Here is a 12,529-nt window from a genome sequence, read left to right on the forward strand (position 1 = left end):
ATACACTAATAATGAAACAGCAGAAACTAAAATGTAACCTTCGGAATGGGAGAAGATATTTACAAATCACATCTTTGACTATGAGTTACTATCCAAAATATATAAAGAACTGATAAAACTCAAGATCCTGAACCCAAATAAGCCAATTAAAAAATGGGCAGAAGACAGAGAGGTAGCCAATAGACACCTGAAAAGATGCTCATCATCACTCATTATCAAGGAAATGCCAATTGAAACCACGATGAGATTATCACTTCACATCTGTTAGAATGGCTAGCATCAAGAAGAGAAACAACAGGCATCAGCAAGGATGCAGAGAAAGCGGAACCCTCTTACACTGTTGGTGGGGATGCAAACTGGTGCAGCCACTCTGGAAACAGTATGGAAGTTCCTCAAAAATTAAAATAGAGCTATCCAGCATTTACCAAAAGACCCTACAAAAATAATAATTCAATGGGAGACACACACACCCATATTTATAGCAGAATTATTTATAATAGCCAAATTATGGAAGCACCCAAGGTGTCCACCAACTGTTAATGGATACAGAAGATGTAATGTATGCATATACATACACACTAGAATATTACTCAGTGATAAAGAATGAAATATTGCCATTTACAATGACACGAATAGAACTAGAGGTTATCATGTGAAGTGAAATAAGTCAGAGAAAGACAAATACCACGTGATTTCACTCAGATGTGGAATTTAAGAAATAAAACAAATAAGCAAAGGGGAGAAAAAAAGAAACAAACAAGAAATCGACTCTTAACTCTAGAGAACAAAGTCACCTTCTGATGGTGACCAGAAGGGAGGTGGGAGGGGGATGGGTGACATATTAGATGGGGATGAAGGACTGCACTGTGTGATGAGCACTGGGTGATGTATAAAGTGTTGAGTCACCCTATTGTACACCTGAATCTAATATAACACTGTATGTTAGTTCACTGCAATTAAAATAGAATCTTAAGAATTAATAAAAAAATCTAGAGATAGAAATGAAATCATGAGAGGTCAGAGTTTAAAGGTATGTTTTAGCAAAACAACAGTTTATACCACAGGATCTAATTTTCAGTTTTTTTCCTGTTACTTTTCTACTTCTATGCTATATTAGAAAATTAGTTCCAATGATTCTATGTTGGCTGTTTAAGTGAGCTTGTATAATTTTGCCAAAAGCAAACAAACAATACTTTTCTTCCTGATTATGTATCTACTGTGGAAAGTCTGTTAGATGAGAGGACATGACACAGGGCAGCTGGTGACAGTAGGGCCTATGAGCTATTTTCAAAGAAACACACGGCCTTACTATATCTGTGTTCTGAGGCCTAGAGGACTATTTTCCTGTAGTATTTAATGGAGCAGAAATGACAATATTCCTTTAAACCTGGAGTCGGCAAACTATGGCCCAGAAGCCACATCGGGCTGCTGCCTGTTTCTGCGAATCAAGTGACAATGCCTGCTCATTTACTGTTGTCCAGGGCTGTGGAACAGCTCTGACACACACTGTGGTCTCCTAAACTTCATACACTGACTACCCCCCACCCCATGATAGGCTCCAGAGTTGCACTTTCCAGCATGGTAGCTACACATGACTAAAGTTCATTGAGCTTAAATCAATCACAATCCAGTTTCTTGGTCCCATTAAGCACATTTCAAGTGCTCAGTAGCCACACATGGCCCAGTGGCACTGTCCTGAAGGCAGAGAGCATTCCCATCACTGGTGCCTTTCAATGCTGCACCAGAAGAATTCTTGGGAATCCAGGGTATGATTTTAAGTAGCTAACAGAACAGAGCATTATAATTTATGAACTTGAGTGTTTCCAATTTCTCAGTATTATAATTAACACTATGATGATCATCTTTGGGTCTAAGTCTGTTTGTATATTTCTGATAACTTAACTTGGACAAATCCTAAAAACGGTCAGAGGCAGAGGCCATGCTTGGGTGTCCTGAAATGCAGGAAGCCGGCACCATCTACCTCTATCTACTTGCACACCTCTACCTCCACATACTTATTTGCACACAAGAGGATATGAACTCAGCACTACTTAAAATATTTTTTACTTTCCAAAATATGTAATGTAAAAACAAAGTTAAAAAACAACCAACCAAGTAGTTCCAAAAGAATAAAGAGCTAGGCTGCCTAGGGACCCCACCCTGCCTGTGGTTCCATGACTGCTCCCCACCAACAAGGCGCCGGGGAGATAGCCCGGAAATGTAGACAGGTACACTGCTCCTGCCGCCCACACCCAGAAATGACACACACCTTGGTGCCCCGCTGCTCCTGTCACTCTCCCCGTGGCACATGTGGGGCAGCTCTAGTGGCGGCAGATCTTCCCGGTACACAGGGTGTCCACTAGCAGCAGGGACACAGGCGGCTTCCACAGTGAGCATCTACAGCTTTGACCCTTGCACTCATGAGCTGCAGCAGCCATTCCTAATCCTAGGAGAGCTTCTGGCAAGGGGATAACAGGTGTTTCCGTTTTTACATTTTGGTCAAGGCCATGCTTGACACAGATGGGGACAGTGAATACCAGGCTGATTCAACTGCTCAGTTCCTAAGGCAAATTCAAACAACTGGTACCTAGGAGTTTTCAAAGCAGTAATTTTCAAAATCATCAGTTTTAGAGAAGTAAATCTTCTTGCTCCCTCTGAGTATGTGTGTATCCCAACACAGCTTCCTTGTGAATACATGAACAAAGTAAACAGAACATGAGGTATAAACGGATAAGGATCTTCCTGGTATCCAGAAACAAATTTAGATACATGAGGAAAGATGGCTTACAATGACGGGGTACATCAGGTGGCCAAGCACGGAGATTCATGCCCCAAGATAGGCCTCAGGTGAGAGGCAGCCTATGGCCAGGGCAGCCCCTGATCCGGCCCTATCCTCAGCAGCTCCCATATTCCAGATGCTCAACTCAGATGTGACCCTCTGGAAAGCCTGCTGTTAGGATGCCAGTCTTCCCAGGCGTCATGGGCACCCATATCCTCAAGGTGCAGCAGCTTCAAGGCTCATCAAATGAGGGTTGTCCCTGGAGACTGAGCCCTGTGCAGGGAAGGGTCCATCGAGTCTTCCACATTGTGGGGCGGGAAGCCCCCAGGAAATGCTCGCTGAATGCACCAACAGACCACTGGCACAGAGCCTCTGTAAGTTTGTTTGTTTTTTTTTTTTTAAAGATTTATTCATTCATGAGAGACATAGAGACACAGAAGAAAGAGGCAGAGATACAGGCAGAGGGAGAGACACAGGCTCCATGCAGAGAGCCTGATGCAGGACTCGATCCCAGGACCCCAGAATCACACCCTGAGCTGAAGGCAGGTGCTAAACCACTGAGCCACCCAAGTGTTTCTGCAAGTTTCTTAGAAACAGTTTTACTGAGATGTGATCTATGTGTTTTAGATGCCACTTTTAACCCTGTGAGCTGAGTCGACTCAGTCTCGGGGTTCTCCTGCTGTATGGGGGCCACAAGCTGCTTGCAGTCAACCCCTTACCTGTGCCTAAGGAACCATGAGCCTGCTTTCCCTCCCTACGGTTCCATCTTTCCTAGAGATCTCATATGAAGGAGCTTTCTCACTAAACATGTTTCTGAGATTCATTCATGTTATAGCATGTGTCAGAATCTCATTCCTGTTTGTGGCTGAGTACCGCTGCATGGCGGGGACAGACATAACTTGTTGATCCAGGCACCATCTGGTGGGCCTTGGGCTGTTCCCACTTTGAGGATACATGAATGATGCTGCTGTAAACATGCGCGCACACGTCGGAGGAGGGGCAGTTTTCATCTCTGTCAAATGTTTACCTGGGGTGGGACAGCGGGACCACATGATCACATGGAAGGTGCACATTTAAAGCTTCAAGAAAGCTCCTGAACTCTCTTCCAAAGTGTCTGCATTGTTTTGTCTTCCCCCCCAGCAACATGTGAGGGCTCTCCTTCCCCATGTTCATTCCTTTCAAGATGTGATTACTGCTGATTTTGGGAAACAACACAAGGTCAATGTTTCTGTTTGTCCTGTAATCTGAGGAAGTGCCGGAGGCCTGAGCGATGATTAACTTCTTATGTCCAGAGTCCAGACTACAACTCAGCCTCTATCTACTCATCTTTTCTTTGAAAACATAATTGCAGTACTTCCGCAAGCAACAAGCATGCAAAGACAGCTCAAGTGGACGAGCTGGCAGAGGGGCAGGGACGGCTCAATGTGCTGGCTCAGCCCCACAGAACCAGCTGCGGTTACAAGGCTTGCTCAACCTTAGAACAAGCAGACCAGACACAAATACTCGTAAAGCCAATTTGTTTTCATTATTGAAACAAAATTAAATATGATAGCAACAGAGAATTGCTTAACTTTGGTAGAAACGGACAGCGAATGTCAAGAGCAATGCAACAATCCTATGTCACCTAAGGAGGAGATACTGTTTGTAAAGGTGGGCTGGAAAGGAAGATCATAGCCAGTTGGGTGTCAAGACTCAGCCTGTGTCCACAGGGGACAGAGAAGCTCTGGGAGCTGTGACCACTCAGGTCTAAGAGTCAAAGTTCACGCCCTTGCTCAAAGCTCAGGTGAGCTGTTTTTCTCTTAAGGTGCCCTCATTCCAAGGTCATTTTTCCAATCAGCTCAGCTGGGGCTTTATCACTGATCTGCGTGGATGTCTACAAGGCAGCCCTAAGTACCCCCCCATATGCCCTGTGCAGCCCCCGCTGTCATGAGGAGTGTGTGCCCCCCCCCCCAGGGGTTGCCAAGTCTACAGGTGATGCCCCAGGTGCAGGCAGCAGCAGCCTGAGATGAGTCTTGATTCCGGGGGAGCGATGGGGTCTGCAGATGGGCAGAGCACCACCCACTGTGCCTGTGTTTTAACTCAAGGAGAGGTCACCACAAAGCACTAAGCTGGGCCAGAAGCATGTGGAATGGTAAATGAACTTCGTTGTTGCACACTTAGGCTAAAGGGAATTTCACTGCAAGCAGAAAAAGAGATCAACAGTTTTACCCTGTACTGTGTATTTATAAACCACCACAAATAGGAAGGAGGATTCTGGGTATTCTGCACAAGGTTCCAGCTGTTTGCAAAGTGGAGGTGTCTCAGAAACAATCAGAGACTGAACTCCTCAAAGAAATGGAGGCCCCTCGGCACAGGGGGCAGGGGGCAATGGGAAGGGTGGAAGGGAGGGTCACCATGTAGAATCTGAATCTGGCTCAGGTGGGTGCTGGTCTTGACTCACTGCCTGTGGACAAGCCACTCCACCCTTTGGGCACGATAAGGAGAAAACCAGGTAGGCCTGCAGCCTCTGAGTGGGGGGACCCCATCCTTTTCCTATAGCACTAAATGGGGAGCTACCCTTCTCCCCAGCACCCAGAGCTAGCTTGGGGGGGTGGGTAATGTTCCACACCATGGATCCTCATTTAGTTCCCCCCAGTGCAAATCCACACCCCATCCCCCATCTCTCTGCACAACGAGAAACTTTTCTGACAACTCCCACCTCTCCAAATACTTGGATGAAACAGACAAGCAGAGCAGGTCTGAGCTCTCAAGAGAGCACGAAAGCCCTGAAGGGCATAAAAAAGCGATCTACATCACAATGGCAGTTATTCAAACGGAACTCCGCTTATTTCTAAAATGGGTAAAAAAACCCAACTCTATTCTCTTGTGTCAAAAGATCTGGCAAGCCATTCACCATTAAGAAGAGGTGCTTCCCAGTTCACTCAAGCGTCACCAAGGAAAACAGTTTTAACGGGAGGATAATTTCCAGCAGAAAGGACTCCGGAACCCACTGTCATTACCCGATCCTGCTGCAGGCGGTTAGAGGGCGCGACGGATGGGCAGATCTCTTCAAGCATGAACTTGACTTCTGCCTGAGAAGAGCACTTAGTTCAGTGAGTGACTGACCTGGGGGACAGTCCATGACGCCCTTCCGATCTTCCTAACATGCAGCTAGGTTTTAAAAGCAGAGATTTATTTCCATGTGGGAACAGGAAACTTGCATTTGTCAAGCAAATGGCAAACCATGTGGAGACAGATGATGTTCTATGCTACATGCACCTTGTTTTCTGAGCAAAGCAGGGATGGGCTTTGATTTAGACTTCTGTCCCAGTGTGCTGACCGGACCCTGACTGGACAGGTCACAGGCCCATCAGCAGTAAGCTGTGCACCTCCCCAAATTCATCCATCCATCCATTCAGAGAAGCATGGTGTCAGGGACAAGAAGTGAGAGACACGTGAAGCAGGAGGGGAGTGATCTCCTACGTCAGTCAGAGCGACAGGGGAGTGGGCCCCCCCAGGGCCACCAGCTGTAGGTAAGCTGGGGACTTCAGAGGGAACCTGGCCTAATAGTGTTACAGAACACAGATCCGACAGAGGGTGTACCCAGAATGTAGAAAGAATTCTCCAAACTCCATAATAAGATCATAAACAAATCAGTTCAACATGGACAAAAGTCTGAACAGACACTGAGTGAAGAAGGTATGTGGACAAGCACATGGCATGATGCAGGACAGATGCTGAGTTCAGACGAGTCACTACAGGCCTGACACCGCGTGTGCTGATGGGAATCTGCCCCAGGCAGGTGAGGCCGCAGAGAGGAGGGGATGGCAGCAACCAGCTCACGGCAGTGACCACACAACCTGCAATCCCACTCCCTGGGGCTTAACTGAGACAGTGGACATAGTTCAAAGACTGTACGCAAGTGCTTAGTTCACCCTTTCACCTTTGATTCAAAATCACCAAAGCCTGGAAATGATCCAAACATCCTTCCCCCTCGGCCAGAGGGGCGCCTATAGAATGCCCCAGATCTTAACGAGTGGGGGTTATGCAATGATGTGCTTGTCAAACTATCTTCAAAGGGTGAGGGGTACTGTCAGAAATCATCTCTTGGGGCTGCAGTGTGGATAGGGATGGGGGACATTGCAGGACTCAAGGAGAGGCAGGTGGCAGAGCGGGGGGAGGGGGGGTGGTGGCAGGAGGGCCATGTGCGTGGTGAAGCTGGTGGCCGGTGGCAAGGTTCTGAGGAGGTTGCTGATGAAGTCTGATGTGTGAAATGGCGTAAAAAGAATCTGAAAGCTGAGATTTAAAATTCAGTTTAAAGAAATAATTTTAGAAGATGCCAGCAATTTAACGAAATCTAGTGCTTATCCTGTTTTCTTAAAGGGAAGATTATTTATTTTAGAGAGAGAGAGTATGCACATGTGCAGGGGGAGGGGCAGAGGGAAAGGGACTAGCAGACTTCACTGAGCAGAAACCCCAACGTGGGGCTTGATTCCAAGACCAAAATCATGACCTGAGCCCAAACCAAGAGTCAGACACCCATCCAACTAGGCTGCCCAGGTGCTCCTACCCTGCTAACATGATTACCACTAATTCTACATTCATTCTGCTCAGATTTAAAACAGCCTTGGAAGCAGGATCAGCCTTCACTGCCAGCCTGCTGTGCCCCTATGCCCCCCTCATGTAACCTGGGAGAAGACCCAATGCCATACCAGCACCAGACAAAAATGTCCCCTCAGCATGAAGACAGCCCTGTAGGTGCAGACCACGTGACCCGTGGAGAGCTCACAGCAGAGAACAGAAGGTTGTGTCCAGGACCAGGGAGGGAGGCAACCTGGACCTCACAACTGAGGACAGCCACCGTATCCTAACCTTGGTGAGAACCCAGCCAGGACTGCCCATAAGTAAGCAGAGTGCACGGTCTGTCGCTAGGGCTGAGCAGCGAGACATCGCCTCCAGGCAGCAGACGGGCGCACAAGGAGTGGCAGGAATCCCCCTCAGAACTCTCTTTCCTCACAGGCAACAAGGGTGTGTTAGAAAATAAAATCACAGCAATATTTATGACTAAGATGTTATACTGTCAGACTTTACTAAATCAGAAAAATCCTTACTAGCAACTCATTTTTGTACCTTTTCTAAAATACATGTGATCTCCCCTTATACCAACCGTGCAGTGTGGGAGGCGAAGCTGGATCAGAAGATACGCTGACCAGAAAGAATTACAGCCATTGGATTCACAAACTTAAGAGGGAGTAGGAGCTCCTTTGCTGGCCTCAGAGTTAGCGTCACACCAAATAGAGACTCCAAGTGCTTGTCTCCCTGCTATCTTCACAGTCTGCGGGGTCTTGGCTGGAGTCTCACACAGCCACGGTCATTGGACAGGGTGCATCTTTATTGCTTTAGGCCCCTGCTGGCATGTACATCATCAGCATTTTGTTTTAAGAAGAGGTATGGCAAGATAGATGACTGCAACTGGGAGACCCACAAGAAAGTGGTTTCAGAACAGAGAAAACAAAAGTGTGCAGGTCTGTGGGGCAAGGAGGAGGGGCCGGCTCCGGTGGGCTCCTCGCAAACACCACTCAGATGTGACTCAGGTGAGCACTTGTAGACACCACACGCCTGCTCACGGCAAGGCAGGGAAAGATGGGAGGTGCACCTCATCCAGAATCGTGAGGGCTGCATCCTACCTGCGACCTGGGTGTATATTCTCTGTGACTGCATTTTGGACAACTCTTATAGTAGGTTTTCTTGTAAAGTGACAAAGCACTACCTGTTTCTAAAATTCCTGCCACCACCAGTACTTCACAGTCGAGCGTGGCCCTGGGACCCCTGTGGCAGCCCACACAGTCCCTCAGAACAAAGCTGGCCCAAGGAGAGGGAGCCACAGAGGCATCCTCCTGGCCTTAAGCAACACTGGAGGCTGGGCACACGCATCCTGCCCACAGTGCCTCTCTCCACGTACAAACACCCCCTGGCGGACCTGGGGAAGGCCGCACTCACCTGGTGAGGGGTGATGGGCTGGAGGGGGAGTGGCAAAGTCGAGCTTGTCTTTGAGGTCCTCCTCGTTTTCCCTCTGCCACTGCAGGCCGACCTTCTCCCAGAGGCTGGTGGCCATGAGCCTGCAGCACAACACACATATCAGGGCAGGCAGCTCCTGCAGAGGCAGGTGGGACTGGCAGACATGGCGCCAAGTCTCTTTAAGTACTATAAACCACAGAAATCTTCCGTGTGGCCCACGATCTCACAGCAAATACAACAGAGGAGACAAGGTAAGCTTCTGGGAGAGACTCTGAGGCAGAGCAACAACCACTGCTCTCAGTGACCATTTAGGAGGAGTCTCTGATGTTCCAGAAAACAAAGGAATCTGCAGTTGCAACAGCAAAGGCTTCTGAGCCTCTTAAAACAGAAGGCCCGAAGGCTCCCTAGAACCATGGCCACCAGTGTCATTTCACCACTTACGCGATTTCAGGTATGTCGTCCTCAAGGCTGCTCAGCAACAGTGGGATGAGCTTGTGAAAGAAGGAATAACGGTCCTGCAGGTCCAGCAGCCAGCCCCCCACCACGCCGGTCACCGCCTGCCGCACCTATACGCAAAGGAAATAGGAAGGTAACCTCGGGGCAGCACCTGCCTCCCATGCAAACCCTGTGATGAACCTGAGCTCTGCCGTCCTGGCCAAACACCAGCCTGAGGTTCTGGAGCAGCTTTGCTGTTCATACTTGGGCTTGGAGAGAAGAGGTCAGGGCCACCTCGTCTTGTTGGTGCAAGCCCGCATCCCTGGGGCCTGGCCTGAACCTCTGCCAGCTACAGTTGGACCATGGTGCTGCCCAGGGCAACGCGGTGCACATGCAAAGTCTTCTGTGTGGGAGCCTCCCCAAGAAGCTGGCCGGCCGCTCTCTCACCGTGGGTGTTTATAGGCTGTTGGCAAGCCACCAGGAAACGTCAGCTTGCAGAGGCCACACCGCCAAGGCCTCCTGTCCTGGAGCTCCATCCAGGGCCTCCTGGGGAAGCCAGCATGACGTACCCAGTCCTGCTGCTGGCTGAGGTGACGTGCATGCCTCCACCTACTTAGCCCACTGCAGGAAAGAAACGAGCTTTAAAACAAATGAGATGCCCAAGGTCTAGCTCCCTGAGAGCTGAACCTGAAGCAGGAATCTAGATACCCTAAATCCTCATGGGAGGGAAGTAGGATGGGGCAGAGGCCAAACAGAGATGTGGCTCAGCTGAGGCCCAACCTCCGCCTGATCCTGGGGGAGCGTGGGAAGGCAATGGCACCACACCAAGTGTTGTCCCACTGCGGGCAGGGGCCTGACCACTTGCAGTGTGTGTCTGTTGTTGGCTGGGGCTGCCAATGGAAGGGGAAGCTCTTGCAGGGACTTCATATGAAGTGTCCCCTGGGCAACATACCCATAGCAACCATGTCCCCAGCAGCTCCCAGGTCAGGGGACTGGGCACCAGCAGCATGTACAGCATGTTTAGGCAGTTGGGACTTGGGGTGGGCTGTTCAATCCTGGCTCTAGCAAGGCAGCTAGACAAGCAGAGTGCACCCAGAACCTGGCCCTGCTGACTTCTCTGAAGCTCATTCTCTCATTTTCCAGAAGGGAGAATAACAGGACATGTGCCACTTGCTTCTGGCTAGGAGGGAAAGCACCTGGCACCATGCTTGACATCCAGGAGGCACCAGGCACCTGGCTCATTCACCTGTGTGCCACCATAAACAAAACAGTCCTGGGAGGCAAAGAAGCCTGGGAGCAGGGCCCTCAGGCTCTGTGCTACTATTGCAACTTCTTGAATTAAATTAATTAAATTAATTAAATTAATTAAAATTATTTATTTGTTTGAAAATAAAAAGTTGCAATGTGAAATAAAGGGATGGTTATTATTAATGACATAAGCATGCTATTAACAACCAAAACTGTAACTAAAGATCTCAGAGTCTTTCAACAATTTGAAAACATGCATGATTAGCAGTCCAAGTACCCAGAAACAACTGGACACCCACAACAGCTCCACGCTGACTCCACTACCAAGGATACATTTAGCATAGAGTGGTCTTTCCATGTTGTCCTCCTGTGTGATCCTAGAGGCCCTCAGGGGTTGCTGAGGAAGCCAGGTGCCTCAGAGCTAATGTCGCAAGAGGCGCGAGGGTCATTCTTATTGCAGAAGTACCTGCAATAGGTAGCATACTCAGAGCTCAGCCGACACCACATGCTACTGTCACTCAAGAGCCTGTTGGACAAAGGCATCCAACTGCAACCCAGCCTGGCGCCAGAATACGTGTAGAGTGAGTGGGGCCTCTGTGGGGAAGGTGGGACTGGGGAGGACCAGACTCCACGGGGCCCTCCAAGAAGGTGCATCCTGGCAGCTGGGGAGACCGATGGGAACGCGTCCAGCTGTGCTCTCCCCTGACACCCTACCCACATGTTGGGACAACAGGAGGGCCCCACACCCAGGACAGTCACTCTGACGTCTCCCAAGATCCGGGCTCTTTTGCAGGTTGGAGATTTCATGTGTCTCCCACTTGGGAGCTGGGAGAGCCGGAGTGCTGGCCTCCAAGCGGCCCCTGAGCCACACAGACAGGCCTCCCTAGCCTCAAGCTGGTGTCGCTAGAAACCTGTCTATCCCCATTATCACGAGACAAATTACCCCTTCTCTCAGTTCAGAAAAACACCACTGAGCAGAGCTGCCATGTAACAGTTTGACTAAGCAGGAAATCTGTCAATTAAAAAAAAAAAAACAAACAAAAAGCAAAACAAGCTAAGAATTCTTGGTTTACGGATCGCGGGGTATTGGGCTGGAGAATCCACATACATATAACCTGCTAGATCAGCATGCAAAACCAGAGGGAAACACATGCACCATGCATTTAAAACAGCACACAAAAACAAAAGATAATTTTCCATCCTCCTTTAACTTGGAACATCTCACCTTTGCTTTTTCAGTGAAGGATGAGTGAAATGTCCAGTTCTCATGAGGAGGCCATCTATTTATGTGCCCTGCCCGCAGCAGATGCTAATGATGCACTCATCAGCTGACCAATGCTCTCATTCCGTCCACAAAGACATGAAAGCAGCTCTCTGGGCACAGCCCGTTGGAGGAAATCACCTTTCTAAAATTCACTCCCTTGAGCTTGAGCATTTTGGACTTTAGTGTTTGGGGGCCAGGGGAGGCAGCAGGATTTTTCTGCCCAGCACCTGGGTGTAAACAACAGTCTCATGCAAAGTTGCTCCACAGACTACCACTCTTGTCCCATGCTGACCAAAGGCCTTGGATTTTAAGCACCTTACATCACTTTAAGTAAACCTCATCCTTAAAATAAAAAAAATTTTAGTAGTATCGACACAATATTTTAATAACAAACCAAATTTTATTTCAAATATAGAGTATTCAAATTCTGTTAAAGAAAAATTAGCAAAAAAAAAAAAAGACAAATTAGCAAAAGGGGCTTCAGCTGAATCTGTACATTTTTATTTTTCAATCTGAAAAAGATACTGTGTAATACTTACTACAGCCACTGTATTTTTTTTACTCTTACTTCAGCCTGATATCAGGGGGCAGAAGATGGGAAGAAGGAGAGAGGAAGGGGAGGTCACAACAAGCAAAGCTCACCCAGCACCTCCCTTCCCCTGTGCTCACATACGTTATGCTTTTACTGATGTGGTAGAAATTTCATACCTGCTCTAAGAAAAACAGTCATAGAGTGTATCCCTTCTGATAGAGCCACAGGCTTCCATTTTTATGATGTTCTGACTAGACCCAAGAATTCTGATACC

The 12,529-nt window shown here is 48.3% G+C and overlaps 1 protein-coding gene across 1 annotated transcript in view; it reads right to left on the minus strand.

Moving 5' to 3' along the window:
- Positions 1-12,529, minus strand: part of DNAAF5 (dynein axonemal assembly factor 5) — a 46,831-nt gene that overhangs the window by 25,519 nt on the left and 8,783 nt on the right. The window contains exons 3-4 of the mRNA XM_038539714.1: positions 9,218-9,342; positions 8,759-8,877 (exon numbers count right to left, since the gene is read on the minus strand). Of these exons, the coding sequence (XP_038395642.1) occupies positions 8,759-8,877; positions 9,218-9,342 (244 nt within the window). The remainder of the gene's footprint in view (positions 1-8,758; positions 8,878-9,217; positions 9,343-12,529) is intronic.

Source organism: Canis lupus, chromosome 6 (assembly GCF_011100685.1).
Source record: "Canis lupus familiaris isolate Mischka breed German Shepherd chromosome 6, alternate assembly UU_Cfam_GSD_1.0, whole genome shotgun sequence".
Lineage (NCBI taxonomy): Eukaryota > Metazoa > Chordata > Mammalia > Carnivora > Canidae > Canis > Canis lupus.